Source organism: Notolepis coatsorum (genome assembly GCF_963971535.1).
Source record: "Notolepis coatsorum genome assembly, chromosome: 15".
Classification (NCBI taxonomy): Eukaryota; Metazoa; Chordata; class Actinopteri; order Aulopiformes; family Paralepididae; genus Notolepis; species Notolepis coatsorum.
Window position 1 is genome coordinate 14,320,484 of NC_140179.1, and position 13,324 is coordinate 14,333,807.

Sequence of the window (13,324 nt, forward strand, 5' to 3'; positions counted from 1 at the left end):
GTATTATGAATGTCTTTTACTTACTACTTATCTACTTACGACTTACGAATATCATTAAAGGGGCACTTCACCAAAAAAAACTATGCTGATTTATTTTGTGCATAATCTCACACTCAAAAACTGTTTTGAGAGTAAATGAGTTTGAATATAGCCACCAGTGATGACATTGGGGACATTGAATCAGTGTTGTGTTAATTACAGCACCATGAAATGATGTAGATGAAAAAATAGCAATAGGGCCTGCTACCTTATCATTTCATTAACATGACATAACACAAGGATTCAATGTCCCCAATGACATAACTGGTGGCCATAGTCAAACTCATTTACTTTCAATAAATGTCAAACTAATTGAATGTGTGCAAAACTGTTTTTGGATGTATGTGAGATTATGTGCAAAATAAATCAGCATTGTTTTTTGGTGAAGTGCCTTTTTAAACCAACTGTGTTATACGTCAGTGCAAAGTATGGTGACAGCTACTATATATATTATCAAAATTAAAGCTGCCTTAGGTAAGTTTTTCATGATAAAATATAGCTTAATTCGCAGTCTAAATCACTGATTGAGCTGAGGTGTTACTAGAAGCTAATATTGATATTCAGTGTTGGATGTAACAAGTCCATAGGCTACAGCTGTTTAACTTGTACCCTGATGCAAAAAAGACAGAAACGACTGGCTGGCTCAAGAAATGATAAGGCTTATTTCTTTACCATTTTATTTTCATAAAGTATAAATTGCATGTAATTACAGTGCCAAATTCCAAGGTGACAACATGATACTATTGGAATAAAGATGCTCTATGTAGTCTAAACCATTGGTTCTCACACCTTTTCAAGGACCCCCAAATTGATATGTAACAAGCTGTGGACCCCCATTGTAGAAACCATGTTGTATCCAATGGGAGTTCACACACTGCCTCAGGACAAACATTAGTTCTCTAGGCAATGAACCATAAAGGCCTAATAGAATTCTGATAAACTAAAGCACATCACATTGATTGCTTCTGAATGTTTAATTGGTTGTAAACATGACACATATACGGTCACTACGGTGTTTGACTGAATCTTCATTGTTAAAATCCATCCAGAGATGAAACTTTATGTAGTGCTGGTGTAACAGAGGCAACTCGCCCCTGTCACGAATTCGACCATGCCTTGAGTGGGAGTCGAACCCCAGGCGTCCGCACTGCGGGCGACATCACAAACCGCTGCGCCAAGAAAGGAATTCCCTTCTAAGCGCTCAGTTTGTATGCCTCTGGGTAGTGAGTTTTACACCCGTTACACTGGCGCAGCGATTCTCTATTTTTAATAGCAAGGTGTCAAGACACTTGATGACTGTCTCCCAGGCCCGCATCGATGGTAGCTCGGTCAAAAGACCGTGTCAGTGTTTTCTTAGATCAGCGTATTAGATAATAGCTGCTGATGAAACATTATCAAGAGTTTTGCCATAAATAAACCTCTTTTCCAAATGGTAACCTGGTTTAAGCGCACTAGAAGGAGGGCTAGTGCAGTTAACAGGGTGTTGTTCAGTATCTGCTGTCAATGGCAGTGTGGAGGAGGAGGTGCTGATTTCTGTACCCTTGTATCAAGCACTGAAACCTATCGTGTTAATTGCATGTTGATTGTGTTGTTTGCACCACTCCTGATAGTCAATTGAACTTATATATTACTGCCATGTATCTGAATATTATATGACTGCCTTTACAATGTTTATACTTGTTAATTTATACACAGACACCAGTAAATCATTCAACTGTGTGTTGTCGGCGTATGGGACGAATGATTAGTTTGAAGAGCCCAATCACTACTCCTGCTTAGGTTTGCTCTTCCTGAACAGTCTGAGGCACAGGAAACATATCGATCCCACTGTGATGGCCATCAGCACAAACAGCCCCCCCAGCAGGAGGCACACCACATCCAGAGAGTGATACGAGTACCAGGGCATCTTGTACGACTTCGTGCGTAAGTGAGCAGCTCCTTTATGCCTCATGACAAACTCAATCCAGTAGAAGGCCGTGTTTAAAGGATGCTCCGGCTTGTCCCGATGGAGACTCGAGAGACGCTCCATGTTTCTTCTGTAGGAGGGATCGTGAAGAACCTCTTGCGTCGCTTCTAGAAAGCTCTGGCGGGTGAGTTTGGTCACGTCCAACACCTTGGCGGCACCCCGCGTCTCCAGCCTTAAAAGGTTCTCAAACTGGTCAAACAGAAGTGGCAGGCCTACGACTGGCACTCCGTGGTAAATGGACTCGTAGACTCCGTTAGTGCCGCCATGGGCCACAAAGGCTTTGACCTTTGGGTGACCTAATAGGTTGTTCTGGGGCATCCACTCCACCAGTAGCGTGTTGTTGCCCAAATTGCTTGGCCGGTCACCCATGTGCCTCCATATGACTTTCTGTGGAAGCAGGGCAAAGGCGGCGGCGATCTCGGATGTGATCTCCACGGGTAGACCTTTGACCAGGGTACCGAGCGACATCAGAATGACACCATGCTCGCCGGAGCTTTGAACAAACTCCTCCAGCTCCGCGGATAAAGGCTCAGAGGGCTTACACTGAAAGCCACCGATGTAGATGATGTTCGGCATGGTAGGCCTGGGGAACTCGAAGACGAAGTCCACTCTCATTAGCCAAATGTCTGTGCCCTGCAAAAGATGGTAAAAGTTCACATCTGGCTCGAAGTACCTCTCCACCAGCCTGTCATAGTGAGGGCTGACGACGAAGCGATCAATGCATACGTTGAGGAAATAGTGGAACATGTTCTTGACCCTTTGACTGAAGCTCATCCTGTCCGGGACCATACACCCGGAGGCGGGGACATAGGACACCGGTGAAGGAGCCACAACAAAATGCCCCTCTCCACTGGTGATCCATCTCACGTTAAAAACAGTGGGGAGCTTGAGCTTGTGGGCCACCAGAACCCCTGCGGCCAAACCCGGGTCCAGGAGAGCCACGTCGTAGTGAGTGTCCTTAAGACTCTGCATCAGAGCCTCATTTTCCAGCATTTCCACCGCCAACTGGCTGGCCTGTTTGTGCATCCCTGACAACGCCGTTAGCATTTCCCAGTGGAAGGACGCAAAGGCTGTCAGAGATGCTCCCTCCCTCTGGATGGCCAACATCTTGACCAGGAAGGTGTCGAAGAAGTCTTGCTCCTCTATGCTGATGGCCTCAGGCAGGGCGATGGTGATGGAGCGATAGTGCTCAGATTCCTCCCTGATGTACCAGCTGGTGGCCGTACGGACCACGGTGACCTCGTGACCCCTGGCGTGGAGGCCCTGGATTAATAGGTTCATGTTGACCCAGTGGCTGCCGTCCACTGGAAACACAAGGATCTTGCCCCCCAGGACGCCAGGAGGACCACACAGACAGGCTACACTCACCAGCAGGGCCACGGCAGTCATTCCCGGGAGAATCCCCATGCTTCAACTATTGGGTAGAGAAAGGAAATGGATGTCAGTTTGCGTGAGAAGTTAACATGAATAAATCTCAGTTCTCTATAATGCCTTATAGAGAAAAACATTTTAAAAGTTTTCAGATGTACAAGTTATGGTCAAAATAAGAATGGATACATTGCACCCCTTGGTGTTCTGTGGTCACCGTGTGTTCAGGCTTTTTTAAGGCAAAATGACTCATGTAACCACTATGATGAACATAGTAAACTGGATGTGTTTAGAAGAATGATTTTTAGACTAGATCATTAAAATAGAACGAGGAGTGTGACGTGACCGTCGTTACCTGAGGAGAGACATCAATTGGTGGTTGATTGTCTGTGAACTTGCAAACATGGTTTGCACATTTAAAAGAAATTAACTAAATGAAATATCCCTTTAAGAATTTAGAGTCGAGGGGGGGAATGTATGTGGCTAATCTCCAATACAAACAGCATTGCATACTACCTCACTAATCTCATGGTATTTCTGCCCAGAAAATTATTTATAGTAGGCTATATATCCAACAGTAACTCTTCCAGCTACAGTACAAGGAACACAAAGTCTACGTGCAAACTAGCATTCCACATGGGGAATTATTACATTTTTGCATGTTTCCTGTTCACTTCCAGAGAGAGAAAGCAATGTAGCCTCCAACTTAACATCCATGCAAAAAGGCAATCTCAATACAACGAGCAAAACAAAATAGACATTCTTATAGTAATTCTTAATAGTGTCAAGGCATCTATTAGTGGTGCTCTCCTGCCTCCTGAGTTGTGTTGGGAATACTAGGACTTTCTATCTGTACAAATGAGCGTGGACCTCCTCTACTTTTAAGAATAGTATAAACAGAATATTGTTCCTACCTTCAGAGGTTCTGGAGCAGTTTACCAGCCCGGCTCTGCCAAGACCAACTGATAGTTTAAAAGAGGGTTGAAAGTCCGAGCAGGAGCTTCGTGTTGCATCATGCGGGGGAGGTTGTACAAAAGGGGTGTAGCTCCAGATTCTGGGCCCCATGAAAGAATGTATTTGTACGCCCCCAGTGAATGCGAGCGCGCGTAAGCCGAATTTCTTTTGGCCATTTTTTTATTGATGAAAACGCATAATATGGTTTTTACCTATACATTCGGATCAGCAGTTCAGCACCTGCACTGTTGGTGGGTGAGCCTAGTAAAGGATGTCGCATTGCGTTCATCTTCAATGAATGGACCAATGCAATAGTCTACCAAAGCCCCCCCTCTCTCTATATATATCTCACACACACACACACACACACACACACACACACACACACACACACACACACACACACACACACACACACACACACACACACACACACACACACACACACACTTCAGAAACAAACATAGTATCAATGAGAGCATCAATAATACACCCGAGTGATGTCTAGTAAAAAAAAAAAAAAATTGTGGGCCCCCCCCCAGTGCTGGGCCCTTGGAATCATCCTAAGCTACCCCCCCCCCCCCCCCCCAGTGCTGGGCCCTTGGAATCATCCTAAGCTCCCCCCCCCCCCCCCCCCCCCCCCGCTACGCCCTGACATGTTTTTTCAAATTCGATGGAGAAGTGCATTACATCATTTGAATGCAAAAAAGTGTCCTCTGATCTTTAATTTCAGCATTGTCTATCGCAGAACACATTCCATTGTGGGCCGAGTGCTTGGTTTCATTCCAGCCTTGCCTAAACACCAGCTGATGATTTCACTAATTGGCTCATCTCTTCAACTAACTCACACAGGTGCAATGTGTAGTTAAAATGAAAACTTGACCCACGATGTAATGAGTTTGAGACCCCTGGTCTATCCCTTACAATAAAAAAAGGTTTTTACTTGTACTTTTTAGTAACTTTTACTCAAGTGTGTTTTTAGCCAGACTTTTACCATTTTTTTTTATCCACTTTTTCTCCCCCTTTTCTATTTTTCTCCCATCCCAATTTCGTATTATCCAATTCTTCCCTCCCCTGTCTTGAACGTTGCTAGACTATGCCTCCCACAGGTCGGTTGTAGTGAGGACAGAAGCCTTGCATCACGTGTCCCCTCCGGTACACGAGGAGGCAGCCTGTCGCATCTTTTCACCGCAGCAGCTCAAACTCTCAGTGGCGAGGAGTAACGCGTGGGAGGCTCACGCTGCCCCCGCTGCTTCCTGCTTCCGTCGCACCGGTGTCACCAAACCGACCTGTAGGAGTCGCTGTCCACAACGTCAAATCCCCACCCACCGGCTTTCCCACCCTCTAACACTTGCCAATTGTGTTAGTATGAACGACTGGCCAGCCGGTAGTAATGCCGAGAGCTGGGCTCGAACCCAGCGTCTCCTGCGTTAGAGGCGAGCACCTTGCCCACTGCTGTTACGATGAGTGGAACATTTAGAAGGCATGCCCATGGTAGAGGTGAGTAGAACCCAAAATGCTGACTTAAACACGAGGAGAGGTAGTGGAGAGTGAGATAGACGAGGCACGAGTCGAGGTTGAAAATAACAAGCTTTACTGAACGTGGCAAACAATACATAAACGGACTCACAGGGAAATACGGGAAGCTTCACGGGAGGTACACAAGGTCGACAGCACACAGGAACAAGGGTAACAGGAATAATGACCCAGCAATGGATTCTGGGCAGACAAGACTTAAATACACAAACTAATTAGACACATGAGGGTGATTGGTGATTAGACATAGCTGTGGTAAAACAGAACTAACACAAGGCTGAAAGAAACACACTGGGGAATAAACTAGAATCAAATATACAAATACTTAGACCACACAAGACTAGATCACACTTACAAAACATAGGCAGGAGGAACACAAGACTAAAACAGGGGAAACAATGCAGACAACACAGACCACAAATGCACCAAACACAGACTGGTGAAAATAACATAAAACAGAAAATGGCCAGACAGTGCTGCAACACCTGCACCAGGCCACCGGATGGCAATAGCGTATTGTTTATGAATGGAGGTACTGAGAGTCCAATGGCCGGTCCAGTAGGACCGGGGGGGTTACACACTGCACCAATCAGCCGCCCTCTCTGACTTTTACTTGAGTAAGATTTTGTACCCATATTTTCACTTAAGTATAATTTCTGGGTACTTTTTACACCCCTGGCTATAAGTATAAAGTATAATAAATTGCAGATTACTTTGGGTATGCAATTTTCAAGCGTTTTCTAAAAGATGTGCCTGCCTGTTAAGAGGTTAATGCAGTAGGTGGATGAACTGATGCCTTTGTTTGTTTGTTTATTCATTTCTTTATTTGCATTGTACTTACACATTCGGTTAAGGTTTATACATCAGAATAACTTCTGCCCCCCCCCCCCCCCCAAAATGCATAATAATAACACAATAGTGATTAAAATGTCAATGTTTGAGAAATAGAGGGTGGGTTTTAATAAGAACATATAGTTGGGTTCTTGTAATCTGCCCTCAACCCTTCTCTTCCCATGTCCTTCACTTGGCGTCCTCCACCATGATGTTCCTGAGGAGCTCCAGGAGGGACCTCTGGGGGGCGCCACTGTGGCGTTTAGCAGGCGGCCTCCCCCACCGGAAGTGACCCATCTGGTATTTACCGTCCCTGTTCTCCTGCGGCCCCGGCAGGGGGGGGGCTAGTCTGCGGTCAAACCTCCCCCACGTCGTCTGGACCTCCTCCTCCTGGTCGTCGGCCCTCCGGAGCTCCAGCCTTCCCTGCCCTTCGTCGTCTGTGCGTCTTAGCTGCTGACGTGCCGGCTGGGGAGAGCTGCCCTCGGAGGACTCCCCATCCCCGTCCTCCGGGCCGTAGACCTTGACGGGCCGCCGCTGCCGAACCGGCCGACCGGGCGGCTTCCCCCAGCGGAAGTGCTCCATGGAGTAGGAGCGCCGTTTATCCTTCGACACCACGGGCTCAGGCTCCAGAATCTTCTTGCCATCTGAAAGGTTGGCTAGCAGGAGGTCCAGTGAGAGGGGAGCGACCTCGTTATTAGACTGCCTGGCTCGTTGGAACGTGGAGGTGCACAGGCCCATGCAGTCCTGTGTGCCAAGAGGCAAAATAGAAAGACAGAGGAATGTGAGTTTATTTTATTTTGTATTCTATATATTTTTGGATTTTTCTGCATTTTCACCCATCCCAATTTAGTCGTTATGCCAATTCCCTTTCTGGTCGTTGCGCGCATTGCCCCACTGTCGGCCTGGGGAGGGTGTAGAACTACCACATGCCTCCTCCGATACATGTGGAGTCAGCCAGCCTCTTCTTTTCACCTGACAGCGAGGAGTTTCACTGGGAGAACGTAACGCGTGGGAGGATCACACTATCTCCCCCAGATCCCCTCCCTGCTGAACAGGCGCCCCGACCGACCAGTAGGAACCGCAGTTTACAACAACCAGGACTCATACCCCACCGGCTTCCCACCCGCTAACACTGCCACTTGTGTTAGGGACGACTGACCAAGCCGGAGGTACCGCTGACAGCTGGATTAGATCCCAGAGTCTCTGCGGTGGTAGGCGAGTGCTTAGTCCACTGAGCTACCCAGCCGCCCCAGGAATGTGAGTTATTGATACAAAAAAAAAAAATGTTATTAGGTTGAATGTCATGATGATTACATTCTCTTGGGAGGATGATGACGAGGATGAAGCTTGTTCCTATAAAATGCAATATGGTGATGTAGAGGAAACTAGTAGAAGACGAAAGAAGATGGTAGATGATGATGATGATAGTAATGGATGTTGAAGGTTGTTCTCACAAGAAGCCTGTCTTTGGAGCTGAGGTCATCATAGAGAGAGGTGTCCCATCCCAGTGCCCCGACCACAGGGCTGAACGCCAACACCAGAAGCCACGACACGCACGCCATCTTCAGCCTGGTGGAGAGGAGACACACAGAGGGACAAAACACCATCTTCAGCCTGACACGGTGCTACAGAGGACACACAGAGGACACACAGAGGACACACACAGAATTCAACCAGCCACAAGGACAAACAAAGACCAGCTCCCATCCTATCTCTGCGAAAGGGACACTGAAGAATTATGACACTGTTCATTGTCACACAAGGAACTAATAAAGGCAGCCTTCACTTTCCACTGGACTGAAAGCGTCAGTCAACGTGTGAGTCAGGGGATCCCTATTGATGATCACAGTTGCTTGCACAACACCTGTTTGTTTCACCACCTCCGCAGAGAAGACAAAAGAGAATCCCCAGTATGGCTTCTCGACGTGACCTTGTTTGTCGACTCATATAGCCCAGGTTGAAACTGACTGACTCATCACTCTACTCGTCATCACGCATCACAAAAAGGCTATATTCACACAATGCAAATTAATTTAGAGAACATAGATAATAAAGCCACAGATTAAAGGAACCAGCCAACATGGTAATTGCTGTACTACAACAGAATGCATAGGAAGCAGCGTTTGCACACCGTCACCTACAGCTCCTACGCGACAGTTTTTGTATCTTTTGTGTGCCTTGTTTCGCTCATATCCTGTTGTCTTTCTAAAAGCTGTATATTTGTATTGATTTTTCGTCAAAAATAAAGAAAAGATCATCACAGCCAGAAAACAGAAGCTTCTCCGAGGACAACCAGCGACACATAGACAAAGACACATTCATACATCCCACACACAAGCTTGGGAACATTTAATTGTAGACACAAATAAAGGCTTTGAATTGATGTTAGCCTTCAATGGCTTAGTGATGCAGTTCCACCAATCACCTGCCATCACCTCTTTGTTGCCGTGCAAAAGGCGTGCATTCAAGCCATTTCTTCCCCTCTCTCTCACCCCACCTGTCACCTAAAAGAAAAAGTAACTCATCCACATCCAAACATGTCCCCTGCAGAGGTGTAGTGGTTAAGGCTACCACCCTGGCCACGGTGTAAGTCTTCTCTCCTGTGTGTCTCTCCTGATCTCTCTCCCCCTGAGCCTTCTGTCTCACTAAAGAAAACAGTTAAAGGGGAACTATCTTATAAATGGCCTTTTTGAGTGTTTAGCATTGTTTCCTAGCTATGTGAACTTATATTAATATGATCTATGTCTCAAAATTCTCATATTGGCGCATTCTTCCAATTCTCCTCTCACAATATTCACCCTCACTGAACTGAGTCGTTTGAAAATGTGCCTATATGTGATGTCATATAGTCACTGCTGCATGTTAATGTTGGGACGCTCCGCAGTGGTTTAGGTGGCACCTGCAGCCCAGGCTCAAAACAGCTCGAAATCTTGAGGTAGAAAAATGCTGTTTTTGAGGACTTGATTAGAAATACAAAACAATGAATAAAAAAAATATATATATTACAGAGGTGTTCCATAGACTCACAGGAATTGTGTAAAAGTGCCCAAATAGTGAAAGAAATAGTAAAATAGTTCCCCTTTAAAGCTAAAGCAGGTTTTCCAAAACCTTTGGGTCCCTACTGAGGATTTTTTGCAGATTTTTTGTTTTGTTGTTTGGTGTCCAATGGGTTTTTTGATGAAATCTGTGGATCTAGATATAGCAAGACACTTCACCCCTAATTGCTCCTGGTGAGCAGGTTGGCACCTTGCATAGTTGCCTCTGCCGTTGGAGTGTGAATGGATGAATGTAAGGCATGAGTTGTAAAGCGCTTTGTAAAAAAAAGCGCTATATAAATGCAGTGCATTTATGCATTTACCAAAAAACGATGCTGATTTATTTTGCACATAATCTCACACACATCCAAAAACTCTATTCTGCACTGGAGGATAACATCACCTTTAGCCTAATCACCTTATTCTGCACTGGAGCTACTTGATGAAGAAACAGTTAATGTAACAGTAAAGTACATTAACAATATACAGAACAGGTGTGTAATATACAGTGTATATACAGTCATATACAGAGTAACAAGTAATTAAATGGAATAACAGAGCTACTGAGTAAATATGTAAATCTGATGTATGTACAGTGTTATTATGTACAGTGATACAAATATAAATATACTAGGAAGCCATACTGGCCAGTGGTATGACTACCTCTCTTTATAGTACCTGATAATGACCTCATAGACCACTGGTTCGCACCCTTTCTTGTGTCAAGGACCTCTAAATTGATACACATTAGGCACATTAGGACTCTTATAGTATATTATCAGACTTACCCCCCCCCCCCCCCCATGCTGCTTTGACACCTGAATTTAGCTTGACCACAAGTGTGCAGTATAAAGTGGTGTACAATATGCTCTGAACAGTCACTCCATCTGTACACATACTAAACCTGCGTGAGAGAGTGTTCGCTTGTGCATACACCCTGCGGCATTGCCTGTATATATATCATCATCATCATCTGTCATTTGTTCTGTAATAAACAAATTCTAGGTTATATTATATGTCCTTACCTCATTATTGACAAAACCGCTAACCTTTCATCAGCTGTACATTTAGCATAAAGAAGATATGGCTTCATTAAAATGCTTCACCGTAAAGACTGAACCTGTAAGAACTCCCCTCCTACAGCATGACTCACTCAGTTCTCACTCAGACCAAGCCCTCCCTGGCAGCACATCACCCCCACCCTCATCCATCACCCCCACCCTCATCCATCACCCCCACCCTCATCCATCACCCCCACCCTTATCCATCACCCCCACCCTCATCCATCACCCCCACCCTTATCCATCACCCCCACCCTCATCCATCACCCCCACCCTTATCCATCACCCCCACCCTCATCCATCACCCCCACCCTCATCCATCACCCCCACCCTCATCCATCACCCCCACCCTTATCCATCACCCCCACCCTCATCCATCACCCCCACCCTCATCCATCACCCCCACCCTTATCCATCACCCCCACCCTCATCCATCACCCCCACCCTTATCCATCACCCCCACCCTCATCCATCACCCCCACCCTCATCCATCACCCCCACCCTCATCCATCACCCCCACCCTCATCCACCTCCACTGGCTCCCAGTCAAGTTCCGGATCTCCTTCAAACTCCTGCTCCTCACCCACAAGTCCCTCCATGCCCTCGCCCCCCGATACCTGTCTGATCTCCTCCACCAGCACACTCCATCCCGGAACCTACGATCCTCTGATCTGGGTCTCCTCTCCATCCCTCGCACCAGGTTGCGGACTTTCGGGGACAGAGCCTTCAGCGTGGCATCCCCTACCCTCTGGAACTCTCTCCCCCCTGAAATCTGCATCGCCCCAACCCGGGGCACCTTCAAAACTGCTCTCAAAACACACCTCTTCAACTAGGCCTTTCCCCATTAGTTAGTTTAGATTGGGTTCATTATTTCTTACCTGCCCTCATCCCCCCCCTAACCTCTTTCCCAGTTGTATCTCCTCCGTGAGATAAAGCCTGGTAAAGCACTACTGCCGAAAGTGTGTACGGGGTAGAATGTCCGGTGTATGTAGTGTACTTCCCCTGGAAGATGCCTCCGAACGGACCAAACTTTTCCTGAATCCTGTCGGCAAACAAGCTAGAACGTCCCGGTCATGTAGTAAATTCTTCAGGCAAAGCCGTTGCAGTGGCTCAAAAACGATGAAATATTGTGCACTTCACACGTTTCTATAATTGTTTTGTCGAAACCGGAAAGCCTGTAGCCTGTACTTCCGTTTTCACACTTTAGGAGGCATAGCTTTACCAGCCTACACCCCCCCCCCCCCCCATTTTCCCTTTTCCCCTATTGCCCCCTTTCCCTAGCCCTCTTGATTGTGAAGCAACCTTGGGTTTCCTGAAAGGCGCTATAGAAATTTTATTTATTATTATTATTATTATTAGCTGTGTGCCGCCAGCCTCCACTGAGACTGAGAGGCTGTTTCTTTTAGAAGACGCTGTCGTCACGTCTCACTGGGAGGCTGTTTCTTTTAGAAGACGCTGTCGTCACTGAGACTGAGAGGCTGTTTCTTTTAGAAGACGCTGTCGTCACTGAGACTGAGAGGCTGTTTCTTTTAGAAGACGCTGTCGTCACGTCTCATCGATGTGAGAAACAAACACAGAGATGGCTCTTCTTGAGTTACGCTGTAAGCTACGGCATATGAAGTTACTAAAACACCTCATAAAGGCACCGTGTTATTTTTATTTTCATTTAATAATTGTTTTCTTATTTCTCATTCTATGGTATTTTTTTTATATAGTTTGATTTATCTCACAATTAATACGTACCTAATCTAGATGTGTTTTTCATTCCTTCAATACACAACTATGATTGCGTCTAAACTGTAACTACTAACCTCACTTTTATAGCATTCTTGTTATTTTTACTTCTTAAATCTGTCTTTGTTTCAACACTTACTGGCGGTTTTCATCCACACATGTAGTATATTCTGTATCTGTTTTTTTATGTTTCCCCCTCCCCTTCCCCAAGCATAGCTGTCTATCTATACAGTACAGGCAAGCTGGTAAATGACAATGTGTTGTAAAAGGTATTTGTATATCTGCACTGTCTTAATTTTGTGCTGAATAAAAACAAAAAGAAAACACTGCATACATTGTACGTGTGGTATCTGTGTATGTATCTGCATGCATCTGTAGTCATGGTGGACAACAACATTGGTCAAAATGTCACCTAAACTATGTACAATCTTAATTCATTAAGATACAAAGGTAAACAAATGAATCCACCATTCTATAAATATGATGGAAATGTATAATATAGTACGTAATAATAACCAACAAACCAATCAATCAATCAATCAATCAACCAATCAATCCCGTAAGCAAGCAAACAAGCTGGCCAGCTAAAATGTGCCACTACCGACAAGAATCAATACTGACCTGTGCGATGAGAACCTTTGGAACACAATGCCGCCACACAAAGACCAGCTCCAAAGCTTCTCTTTACCTCTCTTTGACTTTTCTCTCTTCCGGCACGTCTATGTCTCCTTGAGGCTGCTGGTGACGCCGTATGAGATCCTCCTCTCTCCTCTTCTCATGCCATCTCTCTCTCCCTCCTC

At 45.7% G+C, this 13,324-nt stretch overlaps 2 protein-coding genes across 2 annotated transcripts; both read right to left on the minus strand.

Annotated features, from left to right (window-relative positions):
• Positions 1-749: 749 nt before the first annotated feature.
• LOC311241308 (UDP-glucuronosyltransferase 1A5-like) lies at positions 750-4,330 on the minus strand. The gene is made up of 2 exons (XM_084330083.1): positions 4,288-4,330; positions 750-3,419 (listed from the first exon to the last, which is right to left on the minus strand). The coding sequence occupies exon 2, from the start codon at positions 3,410-3,412 to the stop codon at positions 1,805-1,807; it is 1,608 nt and encodes a 535-aa protein (XP_084186209.1). The 5' UTR covers positions 3,413-3,419; positions 4,288-4,330; the 3' UTR covers positions 750-1,804.
• Positions 4,331-6,883: 2,553 nt separating this feature from the next.
• Positions 6,884-10,759, minus strand: LOC311241679 (pro-opiomelanocortin B-like; the record flags this gene model as incomplete). The annotated part of the gene is made up of 3 exons (XM_084330556.1): positions 6,884-7,438; positions 8,149-8,263; positions 10,755-10,759. The coding sequence occupies 3 exons, from the start codon at positions 10,757-10,759 to the stop codon at positions 6,884-6,886; spliced, it is 675 nt and encodes a 224-aa protein (XP_084186682.1).
• Positions 10,760-13,324: the final 2,565 nt, after the last annotated feature.

Bases quoted from the DNA above. Each gene is read 5' to 3' on its own strand.
- LOC311241308 (XM_084330083.1), bottom strand. From the start codon at position 3,412: ATGGGGATTCTCCCGGGAATGACTGCCGTGGCCCTGCTGGTGAGTGTA.